The sequence below is a fragment of the Bos indicus genome, chromosome 18 (assembly GCF_029378745.1).
Source record: "Bos indicus isolate NIAB-ARS_2022 breed Sahiwal x Tharparkar chromosome 18, NIAB-ARS_B.indTharparkar_mat_pri_1.0, whole genome shotgun sequence".
Taxonomy (NCBI): domain Eukaryota; kingdom Metazoa; phylum Chordata; class Mammalia; order Artiodactyla; family Bovidae; genus Bos; species Bos indicus.
Window position 1 is genome coordinate 66,058,789 of NC_091777.1, and position 14,299 is coordinate 66,073,087.

General features: G+C 44.5%; 1 protein-coding gene across 1 annotated transcript; it reads right to left on the bottom strand.

Annotated features, from left to right (window-relative positions):
- Window positions 1–3,350: 3,350 nt before the first annotated feature.
- Window positions 3,351–11,526, bottom strand: LOC109572195 (zinc finger protein 211-like). Its single transcript, XM_019978774.2, has 3 exons — window positions 11,245–11,526; window positions 9,218–9,344; window positions 3,351–7,226 (listed from the first exon to the last, which is right to left on the bottom strand). The coding sequence occupies exons 1-3, from the start codon at window positions 11,278–11,280 to the stop codon at window positions 5,848–5,850; spliced, it is 1,542 nt and encodes a 513-aa protein (XP_019834333.1). The 5' UTR covers window positions 11,281–11,526; the 3' UTR covers window positions 3,351–5,847.
- Between the last annotated feature and the right edge of the window lie 2,773 nt (window positions 11,527–14,299).

The window sequence follows — 14,299 nt, forward strand, 5'->3', positions numbered from 1 at the left end:
GACAACACTTTGTACCAGAAGACCCTGGGTAGCTCACTGCCATCATGGGCCCGGAGACTACAGAGCATAGGAGGTGTGTGCAGAGCTTCGACCAAGGAGTCTCCAGGAGGCACCAAAATAAGTGCCTATTAGGAATTTTCCTCACGGTCCAGTGGTTAAGACTCCATGTACTCAATGCAGGGAGCACAGGTTTGATCCCTGGTCCAAGGAACGAAGATCCTGCATGCTGTGTGGCACAGCCAAAAAAAAGTATCTGTTGAATGGTTGGCCATCTGAACTGACTAGGACTTTTCTCTCATAAAGTCCCCAAAAGTGGGATGATTTTTGAGTGACTGCATAAATAAGCCTTAGTCGTCAATGCAGAATATATTGCCTCTAAAAGTCAGAAAGATCCAATAGGTTTGGCCGCTCTGAGACTGATGGAAACTGACAAAATCAGAAGTTGCCCTTTAATCACGTCAGCAATAGAGTAGCCTGTACAAACACTGGATGGAGCTAAGAAATTTACTGTGCTGGCATGACGCTGAAATGTGTGGGGCCGTAGCCCATCTGTTGTCTGTAAGCACAACGATGAATGTATGTCTTGCACAAGTGTCTTGCAAATCCCCTCACAGGGTATGTCGTCAATGAAGCTCCATACTTGGGTGCCTGAGCACAGATGGGCCCAATAAAGTTCTCGTCCAGTGAGGTTGTATGTGATACCTGAACCTTTGAGGTGTCCCATGGACAACTAAGTGAAGGTGTGGTGTACTGAGTTCCTATGTAGGTGAAGGAGAGGCTCTTGAAATAGGCATATGAAGATTGAATAGCACGTTCATTTCAATTATGAGTGAGCTATAGGGATCTCAGTGGATGGAACCAGGGAGATGCTGGTCACGATGCTAAGTCACCATGAGACGCTGTTCCTCCTAGGACACTTAATATCTATCTATGATAGTGTCTCAGATGTAAACAAAATTGGTTACTTCTCACTTCAAGTTAATGAACATGATTTGTATGTTAAACATACATCTTGAAAAAACATTCAATCTTGGCTGTGTTGGGTTCTGTTGTGGCACACGGGATCTTCCTTGGGGGATTCAGGCTCCAGAGCACGTGTGGGCTCTAGTTTGCAGCACTATAGTTGAGGTGGGTGGGGGCGTAGTTGTGCCACGGCATGTAGGATCTTAGTTCCCCTCCCATGAATCGAACCTACATCCTCTACACTGAAGGCAGATTCTAACCATGGACCAACAGGCAAGTCCCGACATATCTTTTTGATACATCTTCAAAATTACTTCTGGCCTTCCTATTTTCTCATTTAATTAATTAAATTATTACTATTTTGCTGACTAGTTATTTCCTGTTCATGTACATACATGTGAAAGTGTTAAGTCACTCAGTTGTGTCCAACTCTTTGTAACCCTATGGACTATAGCCTGCCAGGCTCTTCTATCCATGGAATTCTCCAGGCAAGAATAGATATGAGGAGGGAGAATGGCATTGAAACATGTATAATATCATGTATGAAACGAGTCGCCAGTCCAGGAGATACTGGATGCTTGGGGCTGGTGCACTGGGACGACCCAGAGGGAGGGTATGGGGAGGGAGGAGGGAGGAGGGTTCAGGATGGGGAACACAGGTATACCTGTGGCGGATTCATTTCGATATTTGGCAAAACTAATACAATATTGTAAAATTTAAAAAAAAATAGATATGAGGATAAATTTAACACAGTTTCCAACCCACTTGTATAAATCTGAAAGAAAACACATTTATGGCTGTAGATCCTTCCAGAAACATTCAGATTCACTTAATTACATACGTCTTTTCTTTTACATACGTCTTTTCTCACTCCATCCATTTGACCTCCTGGATGTTTGATTCATTCCCATAGTGCTGTTTTAGCCCCTGCCAGATGCCTGCAAAAATTGGTGGTTCAGTGATTAAGTTTGCAAGCTCCCAAAGCAGGGGTCACAGTGTGGTCAGGAAAAAAAGCCTAACCCTGGAACTGTGAAAAATGGGCAGCTATTTTCTTCCCAAAACTTTAGTGCTACGGGCATGTTGTTATAGAATGTATGAAATATGGAACCTGAAATGTGACAGAAAACAGTCCTAGTTTAAATGTACTGGATAACTACAAATTACAGGATAAAATTTGCTCCTCTTAAATACAGATGATAATACTGAGAATGCTAGAGCATAACAAACTGTAAGTATGCTCCTTTGTTTTCAAATTTATTGAAATTCCCAAACACAGAGCTCTAATCATTATAAATTATGGTTTACTCATTAACTTTCTGTCAACAAAGAGCAAAGACACAAACTTCCAGAGCACTCACACTGAAAAGAGTAAAGTTTTGACTCCAAAATAAACTGCTGGAAACTGCACCTCATTTTTTTTTAATTAACTAATTTTATTTGGCAGTGCTTGGTCTCAGTTGTGGCATATGGGATCTAGTTCCCTGTTCAGGGTCGAACCTGGGTCCTCTACATGGGAGCATGGCACCCCAGCCCCTGGATCACCGGGGGATTCCTGCATCTCAATGTTAATTAATGTGCATTCTTTTGATCCTTTCTGAGGAAAACATCCTCAGAGTTCAGTTGTTGTTTCCCCCCTCCTCAAGAATTGCCTTTATTTTAAATATCTTTCTTGCTCTGTTTATGTTTTAAAGTATTGAAGTATTTAAATTAACTGAGTTAGGGCATTATAGATTATCTTTTGTTTCCAATGAAAATAATGATTTTCTGGGTAAAAATATGTATTAAAATATAAAAATGTACATCCTAAATACATGCATTCTGTATATTCAGTCAGGTATACTTTATGTGTGTGTTCAGTCGTATCCAACTCTTTACAAGCCCCTGGATGGTAGCCTGCCAGACTCCTCTGTCCACGGGATTTTTCAGGCAAGAATACTGGAGTGGGTTGCCGTTTCCTCCACCCAGGGGTTACACCTTACACAAATGTTCAGAACTTGCCACTTCATAGTAATTTTACTATTTTTGGGGGGGAGGGATGGTTAAAATATTTTAGTTGAAGGATAATTGCTTTACGGTGTTGTGTTAGATTCTGCTGTTATCAAGTCTCATTATCATTTGTATCATTTGTTGCTACTGGATCAGTATGATTGAGTTGGAATGATGTACCTCTATCAACTTTTCCCAACTCCATGTTCAGTGACACCATGTTGTTAGTTTGAAATTGGCCATGCCAAGAATATTTGTATTCGGAAAACTGGAAAACACTACAAGCCTGGACTTCGTTATATTATTGAAAGTCTAGATTTAAAAATATGTGGATAGTGCAGATTAAATTTAAACTACATGGTACATGTGGTAATTACATTGTATATAGCACACACAAAAAATGAGGATAAAAAGGAGCTATTTATTTGTTAATGAAAAGAAAAATAGGTGAAAGATATAAACAGATATTTTACCAAGAAGACATACAGATGGCAAATAAACCATGTGGAAAAAGAAAGATCAACATCATAATTCTTTGCTGCTGCTAAGTCGCTTCAGTCGTGTACAACTCTGTGCGACCCCAGCCCACCAGGCTCCCCGTCCCTGGGATTCTCCAGGCAAGAACACTGGAGTGGGTTGCCATTTCCTTCTCCAATGCATGAAAGTGAAAAGTCAACGTGAAGTCGCTCTGTCGTGCCCTACTTTTTGTGACCCCATGGACTGCAGCCTACCAGGCTCCTCCATCCATGGAATTTTCCAGGCAAGAGTACTGGAGTGGGATGCCATTGCCTTCTCCGTATGATTCCTTAGGGAGATGTAATTAAAACGACTACTTCCTTAAATTAAAAATTTAAGGAAATTCAAAAGACTGACCATACCAAGTATTGGCCAGAATGTGGAAGCATTTTACATGCTCCTGGTGGGTATGTAAAAACAATCTATAAATGTAGATCGTAGTTTGTCAGTTTCATAAGTTAAACATTCACCTATTCTATGACTCAGGCTTTACACTTTGAATTACTAACACAGTGTAACTGAAAATCCATCCATACATACAGACTTACATATAAACGTTCTAGCACCTTTATTTACAATAACCCACAGTAGAAATAACCCAAATGACCATAACCAGATGAATGGATGAACAAACAATGTAACTAGAAACGATACTACTCAGCAATAAAGAATGAACTACTTATATATTATCACTTAAGAATCTCAAAATATTTAGATTCTGCACTTCAAATAGATACACTATATCAATGTCAACTACACCTGAATAAAAATTTACAAAATGACTCAAAAAACCTAGGTCTGTCACACTTTTTAGGAAATCAGATGTTGAGAAATCCCTAGTGGTCCAGTGGCTAGGAATTGGCACTTTCACTGTCATGGCCCAGGGTTCGGTCACTGGTGAGGGAACTATGATCCTGGAAGCCTCAAAGAACAACCAAAACCAAAATGAAAACTCCTCATGTCTCACAATCCTATATTGCCTCTCTTTTCTGATGACCTTGGAGAAGCACCCTTGTCTTAGTGGCAGCAAATCCTGATGAGAATAGATTTCTTCCCACCTGAGTTAACAGGAATGCTGGCTGATCACAGAACCACACTGTGGATGAAGGGATCTTTCTCTGTTTATCTGCCTCTGTGGCAACGGCCTTTGGCTGAACATTCTAGATGTTCAAGCATCTGTGCACACTGATACTGCACAGTCACAGTCACTGGAGCATCTGCTGATGCAATGTTAGGACACACTCCACCTACCTCACTGCAGTCTCCTCCGCTCCAGGGTTACTTGACGAACATGGTTCCCTCCAGCCCTGTAGTCTTACAGTGGAACTATCTAGTGAATTCTGGGGGTCAGGACATGTGGTTCTTTTATAGGTTAACTGCTGAGCATTATGTGATCATTCACTGTGAATAACAATTCATGTTTCCAGAAGCACTGGAGGTTGTCACAACTTCATGACTCCTCAGATGTTTTCTGAGCCCACAAAAAAAACCCTGATACAGTCCACAAATCAGGACCCCAGAGCCTTGCGGTCTTTCTGAGGAGACCTTGAGCAACAATGTATTTACATTAGGCCAACCCCACAAAGAGAGCTACATTCTTCAATCATACTGAGGTGAGACACACAAAGCACAGGACCCCCATGAAAGCTGTGCCATCATTAATGCTGCTAGAGCCCCGTTTTCTTCCAATCACCTCATATAAAGTGAATAGAAGTCCCAGACCAAAGAGGGCTGAAACATTAACGCCTTTATTATTGCAAAATGCAAAAGAATACAAGGCATGAAGTTCTCAGCTTGGTGACTTGGAAGCTGGGGAAATCAGAAGTGTCACCAGAAACTAACATGTCCCTGAAAATGTAGTCCTGGCTGGCAAGTCACCAACAGAACTGAAACTGGGTCCACTGGGCCCAAATTGAGTGAGGTCCATGCCCTACTTTAGAAATAAGCAAGGAATGAGGATGCCATAAGAGCTAAGACTACTCACTACTTCCCTCCACAGAAAGGGATGGGACAGAAGTCAGCTTCCCTGAGCATACTGGGAGGTAGTTTCCACACTGGGTGGACCTGCCAGGTGATAGAAATGAAACTGGCAGTGACATAAAGCTGGAAAGCGCCTGGCAGGCAATTGAGCCACAAGGGAAGCCCCTAATAAAGTGAAGCACAGCTTCTTAAAGATTCCTACATACCTGAAACTTAAGGGGAATCTCGCCAGTGCAGATTTTCAGATGCATTAGATGGCCCAGTCACAACTTTTCCAGTGTAAATATACTAGAAGGAAACTGCACATCCCAGCATATCTAAGGCCTTTCACTGGTGTGACATCTCTGGGGTTGAATGAGGTCATATTTGTAGCTGAAAAGTTTTTTCCAACATTCACTGCACTCAGGACCTTTTTCCAATGTGAACTCTCTGGTGCTGAATGAGGCTGGAACTTTGGCTAAATGATTTTCCACATTCCCCACACTCATAAGGCCTTTCTCCAGTGTGAACTCTCAGGTGTTTAACAAGGTTAGATTTACAGCTAAATGATTTCCCACATTCACTGCACTCAACAGGCCTTTCTCCAGTGTGAACCCTCCAGTGATTCTTGAGGTTGGAGCTATGGCTAAATGATTTTCCGCAGTCCCCACACTCATAAGGCCTTTCTCCTGTGTGGACTTTCCGATGTGAGCTAAAGCTGGAGCTTTGCTTAAAGGATTTCCCGCATTTACTGCACTCATAAGGCCTCTCTCCAGTATGAAGTCTTCTGTGGTGAATGAGGCTAGAGCTTCGGCTAAAGGATTTTCCACATTCACTGCACTGATGAGGCCTTTCTCCAGTGTGAACTCTCCGGTGGTAAATGAGGCTAAAGTTTTGGCTAAAAGATTTCCCACATTCACTGCACTCATAAGGCCTTTCTCCAGTGTGAACTCTCTGATGCTGAATGAGATTAGATCTTTGACTAAAAGACTTCCCACATTCCCTGCACTCATAAGGTTTTTCTCCTGTGTGAACTTTCCTATGGCTGTTGAGGCTATAGCTTTGGCTAAAAGATTTCCCACATTCGCTGCATTCATAAGGTCTTTCTCCACTGTGAACCCTCTGGTGTATAATGAAACTGGAGAGGTAGGTAAACAATTTTCCACATTCATGGCATTCATAAGGCCGTTCTCCAGTGTGGACTTTCTGGTGCTGAATGAGGTTACATCTTCGAGTACAGGCTTTTCCACATTTGCTGCACTCATAAAGCCCTTCTCTAGTGAGGACTCGTTGGTCCTCAACAAGTGTGTCTGTGCAGTTGAGGGCTTTGTTGCCTTCTCCCCAGTTCTCATGCCTTTTTCCATTGTGAGAGACAGCTTCACACTCATTACTATTGTTTGGCTTCTCCTCAGTGTGATGGAAAAATCCCACATTGACTAAGAAGTCGTTCCCAATCTCCCCATAGACAGTGGGTTTCCCTGACACATGGGTTGTGCAGCTGTTTATAATCAAGGCTGTGTCCACAGAACTTCTGATGGGTATCTCTCCAATGTGTTGCTCCTGGTATTGCTGAAGGTTGGCAGAGATATAGAATCGATTTCCACATGTGTATGGTTTCTGCCCAAGATGTGTTTCCTGGTGCTCAGGAAAGTGCAAAATGTCTCTCAAGACTGGGCCACACATCTCAAAGGGCTGGCCCTTGTGGGGAGATGAATCTACCTTGAGAGTCCTGATCTGTGACACTCCTATACAAATGCTTTGTTCAGAAGGTGCTTCCTTATCTTCTACTCCATGCCAATAGCCTGAAATTAAAGAAGTGATGGTGAAGTACATGTTAACCTTATTGAGAAGAGGCAAAACCATCACAAATGTAACTCAACACATCAAAGGATCAGCTCATGAAATTGCTTTCAGGAAAACTCAGCTTGAGGAAGCAACTGCTGTGCACCACTGAGTCCCTAAGGTCACAGAATGCTGCAGGTCTCACTGGGCACAGGACATGAGGAAAGGCCTATCAGAAAGGTTTGTGCTGTAACTCATTTTTCTGTCAGCAGCTTTTCATTTTTTGCGGCCATGCCACCTGGCATGTGGGATGAGAGTCCCCCAAACAGGGATTGAAACAGTGCCCTCTGCAGTGCAACCACAGAGTCTTAACCACTGGACCACTGAGGAAGATCTGTCAATAGATTTTAGCAGGATTATATCTGCTGATGACATGTGATGCTGTGCAGAAGTCCAGTCCAGTCCCAGAAAAATCTGACTGGAACAAAGGTAACAGTATTTAAGGATTATTAGCTACCTGCACTCTTTAGAACACGACAAAGTCTGAGTAGGGAACAGTGTGAGGAATGAGTGAGGTGAGCAGTGTAGAGAGGTGGAGAATAGCTCTCAGCTGGAATCAGAGTAGAAATGACTAATAGAAATGACAAGTCCGCAAAGTGTCGAGAATTGAGAAGGGAAAGGAGTGAGGTGTGGCTACTGGCAATGGCACCAATACAGAAGTAAAACAGGATAGGTTCCTGGTATGATTTCAACCAAGACCTGAAGTCATGTCCTCTGTCAACTTCCATTCATCTGGGTCAGGCCTGCTATGAGCCCATCTTGTTGAGAATGGAGTCATGTCCATTCTGTGAAGCTCAGAGGACTTTTTCTGTAGCCCCACCTGAAGATCTGCATGTACCCAAGAGAACTAAAATCATAAGGGAATGACAGGACAAGTCAGTAGCCAAAACAGGACCAGACAACTCAGAACACAGGAGACCGCCAGAATGCTATTAAATATTACCAAAAAATTCCTAAGACCATAGCTGAAGGGAAGATAGCACAGTAGTAAGAACCAGGAATCTGATTTCTCTTCTGGACAACGACACCAGTAGAATTAGTCTAATGCAACTCTTTTGCAATGCTCAACTGCTTTAATTTTGTCCCTTTCAGCTCTTAGCATGGTAATAGTATTCATCCTTCCACTCCCTACCTCTGAGCCCTTGGGGTGGGGACCTTGTACAGGTTCCAAGAATAGCTTCTAGGAGTCAGGATGGGCAATAAGGAGTCTGTCCTCCAAACGTCAGAAATACTCCAAGATCAGAAACAAGAAAATGACGCCAGCTTCTACCACTAGTATTCATCATAGTATTGGAAATTCTACACGGAGCCTTAAGAAAAAAGACAAAAGGCATCCACAGGTCACGAAATTGTGAAGATTGCACCACAACACTTCTAGAATCAATGAATTCAGCAAATGAAGAGGATACAAATTAAATATCTGTGGGAATTCCCTGGTGGTCCAGTGGTCAAGGCATGCTGCGGTTGGGGAACTAAGATTTTGAGGGCAGCAGCGTGGCAAAAAAAAAAAAAAAAAGAAACTGGTAAATGTTTTGTGTACATGTCCCAAGTGAAATAAAGCAAAAAGAACCTTAACTAAGGGTCTGTCAATAACATTTGTGTAAGCAGTGACTATGTAAGTGACTACACTTCCAACACAGTCAGAAACAAATGTGAGCTATAGGAATGAAGGGTGTTATACTAGGGTGCTATGGTGCTGGAGAGTCACCCAGTGAGGCAGACGGCAAGACATGGGGGTCCTTTAGGCTGACAAAACAACAGTGATACCAAACTCTTCCCTGGGAGGCTTTGGGGCAGTAGGTGCTGTGGTGACACGGATGAGAAGGAGGCGAGCGCCCAGCCCAGCCCTTGTAAACACAGCACAAATCCAGGCCACTAGGGATACACCTGCCCCTGGAGAAAAGAGAAGCAGAGCTTGGCCCAGGGCACAGGGGCAGGTAGAAGAGCTTACCCAGTGAGGATGTAAGTGCAAAGTTCTCCAGCATCACATCGTGGTACAGGCATCTCTGAGCCTCATCAAGGAGAGCCCATTCCTCCCAGGAGAAGTACACAGCCACATCCTCAAAGGTCACACTGCCCTGCCAGGACACAGACAGATGAGACCATCAACTGCCTCACTCCTGAAGACCCACAAGCCACCTCCTCGCACATCTACGCCATCTCCATCTTCCTCCTAAGAGCTCAGAAGAGATTCCCGACCTTGGTGCCATAGCTGCCTGCTCTCTCCTCACTCTCCCACTAACTGCTCTGTTCACACTGCTGTCCACTCTGCAATCAGTGGAGCCTGTAAAGACCCAGAAGAAGTCACCGCCCTGATTGATCAGATCAGTCATCTGATCCACACCTCCCACTGCCTCCAGAATAGATGCCTGATTTCACAGACAGTCATTCCAGGTCTGACTGCTGCTCCCCACAGCCAGTTTATTCTTGCCAGGAAGGAAGGAGACCTGCAATTCCCTGAACCAACTTAGCCTCACCTCCAAGCACTTCCTGTTTTTGTGACAAGCTTCCACATCTCTTTCTATTGGTGGCCTGAAAGGGGAACCCTTTCATATAACACTTAGACTGGACTTAGGACTGAGCTAGGATTCTCCAAGGTCCGCACACCCAAGCGCTGGGAAAATGCCAGGTGACACGTTTCATAACAACCCAAATTTGGAGAAAATTAGAAGGCTTCCCTGGTGGCTCAGATGGTAAAGAATCTGCCTCTCATGCAGGAGACTTGGGTTTGATCCCCAGGTTGGGAAGATCCCCTGGAGAAGAGAATGGCATCCACTCCAGTATTCTTGCCTGGAGAAATCCATGGACAGAGGAGCCTGGCAGGCTATAGTCCATGGGGTTGCAAACACGACTGAGCAACTAACACAGGGTTGCACTAGTGAGGGTAATCTCCACTTACCCGATTATATTCGAAAAGCACCTTCGCAGCCATGGAAACCTGTGGGAAGTGCTAAGTCTTAGAGGGATGTGATCCTGGCAATTTTCCAGGGAATGAGACCTTCCCTGCACACCTGGTGGCATCTGAACCAGGTTCCACGAGTGTCTAACCTCTATTCACTCTCAGCAATTGTGTGTCCTTGGAAAAAAAACCTAAACTCCATCTGCTTCAGTGTCCTCAGCATCCCTACAATTAGTTCTTTCATTGAACAGACTTTGGTGATTTTGCCAAACCTAACACGTCACGTTTCTTTGCCTTACAATTTTCTATGGCTCCAAATTTGCTGTATGACTCAGGAAACTCAAACAGGGGCTCTGTATCAACCTGGAGAGGTGGGATGGAGAGGGAGGTTCAAAGGGGACCGAATATATGTATCAGTTTAATTCAGTTCAGTCGCTCAGTCATATCCGACTCTTTGCGACCCCATGGACTGCAGCACACCAGGCTTCCCTGTCCATCACCAACTCCCCGAGTTTACTCAAACTCATGTCCATTGAGCCAGTGATGCCATCCAACCATCTCATCCTCTGTCGTCCCCTTCTCCTCCCGCCTTCAGTCTTTCCCAGCATCAGGGTCTTTTCAAATGAGTCAGTTCTTCATATCAGGTGTATATCTATGGCTGATTCATGCTGAGGTTTGACAGAAAACAACAAAATTCTGTAAAGCAATTATCCTCCAATTAAAAAAAACTTTTTTTAATTTTCCATGGCTTCAAAGGCCTCAAAAAGGAAGGTACAACTCCTCAGTCCGCCACTGCAGATGCGACAGCATACACACACTGTTCCCTGCAGCCATCAGATGGACCCCAGTTTCCCCGAATTCTCCTGCCTCAGTCGGACCGCCACATCTCTGCGCCTGCGCATCCCTCCGCCATCGCCCTGTACCAGGCGCCACCGTACTATCTGTCAAATAGAAGGCCCCACCCACCACCGCATCGCTGTCCTGGATACCCGGGTCTGAGCTGCGGGCACCTGAGCAGGTTCGGGGCTTTAGCGTCTGTTAGGATGAAGCCGATGAGGGCCGGACGGATCAGCGTTTACCTGAGGAGTGTCCCTCAGCGCCGCCGCCGCCGCCATCGGACTCCGTGCGCGGAGAGGGGCTAACCCAGCACCAACGTCTCCAGGCCGCCCTGTAGGTAGCGATGTGCCCGACTGTAGGACCGCCTCCAGTCCCTGGGGGCAAAGCGTCTTCTCCCGCCTCCTCTGTCACCTCAACCCCGATCCTTCCGACCTCGAGAACCGCTCAAAGAACCGCTATGGAGACACAGGAAGTCCCGCCTTCACCCAGTGAGCCCACCCACCCGCCGGAAATGTCGGAATTCTGGATGTTCATTGGGTGCGCTCCGCTGCTGCTCAACGCTTAGCTTTCTGGATAATGGAGTTCGGGCAGGCGCCAGCCTGCAGCCTGAGAGATTCTGCTCGAATCTCCCAGGGTCAGGCAATCCTCTAGGCTGCTCAAAACTGACCTCCCTGTTCTTCCAGGTAGGCTAGAAGCTTCGTTTCCTCTTCAAGGGGCTAAGGACAATTTCTGGGGAATTCGAAGAGCATTTAGAAAGCCTTCAAAGCTATTGATCTCAAAGTGTTTGGATAATAATTTAGATTCCATGCAGCTGTCTATAGTGAACATGCCCTGATAGATGACAGCGATGATATACTATCATACTGTCCTTTAATTGTACTCAGACTGAGGCGTTTAAGTCATTTTTGTGAACTTAGTGAGTTTTGTCTGGGACTTTAAAGGAAAAAAAAATCATTTGTACCATAGGATACAAGATAGAGGAGGCATATTGGGCAGCTCTGACGAAGATGGACGTGGTGGGATCTGGGCCTCGCCTTCCTCTTAGTCAGTGATTGTGCAGAACTCAGAAACATCGTTTTATCCACTAAACATGAAATTACTGTATCTTAAGAAACGCAAATCTTTTATACATGCACATTCTTTTTTTAATATACGGTTGGCAGTTTCTCATGAAATATCACCTTTGCTATTATTAAGGAGTACTACTCTCTGTACATCTAGAAAATAGAAAGTTGTTGAAAAACAAAATTCAACTGAGTATGTGTTAAAAATCTAAACGATTTGGACTTCCCTGGTGGTGCAATGGTCAAGAATCCACCTCCCAGGGCAGGGGACATGGGTTCCCTTGCTGGTCTGATAAGATTCCATGTGCCGGGGGCAACTGAGCCCCTGTACAGTAGCTACTGAAGACTTCCAACCTAGGGCCTGTGCACCATAACAAAAGAAGCCACTACAATAAGCAGCCCTCACCCCACAACTAGAGTGTTACACCACCCCCTACCCCTCTGCCGCCCCGCAGCAACTAAACTAAAGAAAGCCTAGGCACAGCAAGGAAGAACCGTGGACCCAAAAATAAATAAATAAAATTTCTAAATGGCTTTATTAAATGATTCATGAATCTGAAAGTGTCAGTCAAGCAAGTTCAGAGGAGCTCCAAAGTGCCACAGAAACAGAAATGTTTCTTTAAGGCAGCACAAAGACATCATAAAACTTGTGGACATGGGAAGAGGGGAGGAGATGGTGAGATGGATGAAATGAATAACAAGGAAACTTACATTCAGTTAAGTTCAGTCGCTCAGTCGTGTCCGACTCTTTGCGACCCCATGATTCGCAGCAAACCAGGCCTCCCTTTCCATCACCAACTCTCGGAGTTTACCCAAACTCATGTCCATCGAAACGGTGATGTCATCCACCCATTTCATCCTCTGTCGTCCCCTTCTCCTCCTGCCCCAACCCTTCCCAGCATCAGAGTCTTTTCCAATGAGTCAACTCTTCGCATGAGGTGGCCAAAGTACTGGAGTTTCACCTTCAGCATCAGTCCTTTCAATGAACACCCAGGACTGATGTCCTTTAGGATGGACTGGTTGGATCTTGCAGTCCAAGGGACTCTCAAGAGTCTTCTCCAACACCACAGTTCAAAAGCATCCATTCTTCGGGGCTCAGCTTTCTTCACAGTCCAACTCTCACATCCATACATGACCACAGGAAAAACCATAGCCTTGACTAGACAGACCCTTGTTGGCAAAGTAATGCCTCTGCTTTTGAATATGCTATCTAGGTTGGTCATAACTTTCCTTCCAAGGAGTAAGCGTCTTTTAATTTCATGGCTGCAATCACCATCTGCAGTGATTTTGGAGCCCCCCAAAATAAAGTCTGACACTGTTTCCACTGTTTCCCCATCTATTTCCCATGAAGTGATGGGACCAGATGCCATGATATTAGTTTTCTGAATGTTGAGCTTTAAGCCAACTTTTTCACTCTCCTCTTTCACTTTCATCAAGAGGCTTTTTAGTTCCTCTTCACTTTCTGCCGTAAGGGTGGTGTCATTTGCATATCTGAGGTTATTGATATTTCTCCTAGCAATCTTGATTCCAGCTTGTGCTTCTTCCAGCCCAGCGTTTCTCATGATGTACTCTGCATATAAGTTAAATAAGCAGGGTGACAATATACAGCCTTGATGTACTCCTTTTCCTATTTGGAGCCAGTCTGTTGTTCCATGTCCAGTTCTAACTGTTGCTTCCTGACCTGCATATAGGTTTCTCAAGAGGCAGGTCACGGGGTCTGGTATTCCCATCTCTTTCAGAATTTTCCACAGGTTATTGTGATCCACAGAGTCAAAGGTTTTGGCATAGTCAATAAAGCAGATGTTTTTCTGGAACTCTCTTGCTTTTTCCATGATCCAGCGAATGTTGGCAATTTGATCTCTGGTTCCTTTGCCTTTTCTAAAACCAGCTTGAACGTCTGGAAGTTCACATATTGCTGAAGCCTGGCTTGGAGAATTTTAAGCATTATTTTACTAGCATGTGAGATGAGTGCAATTGTGCGGTCATTTGAGCATTCTTTGGCATTGCCTTTCTTTGGGATTGGAATGAAAACTGACCTTTTCCAGTCCGGTGGCCACTGCTGAGTTTTCCAAATTTGCTGGCATATTGAGTGCAGCACTTTCACAGCATCATCTTTCAGGATTTGAAATAGCTCAACTGGAATTCCATCACCTCCACTAGCTTTGTTTGTAGTGATGCTTTCTAAGGCCCACTTGACTTCACATTCCGGGATGTCTGGCTCTAGATGAGTGAT

What these genes read in the sequence shown, in the direction of transcription:
- LOC109572195 (XM_019978774.2), bottom strand. Translation starts at nt 11,280, where the DNA reads ATGGCGGCGGCGGCGGCGCTGAGGGACACTCCTCAG. An exon ending in CGCTGAGGGACACTCCTCAG is followed by an intron (nt 9,345 to 11,244) that starts GTAAACGCTGAT and finishes GTGTCCTGGCAG; the next exon opens with GGCAGTGTGACCTTTGAGGA. An exon ending in TGCACTTACATCCTCACTGG is followed by an intron (nt 7,227 to 9,217) that starts GTAAGCTCTTCT and finishes CTTTAATTTCAG; the next exon opens with GCTATTGGCATGGAGTAGAA.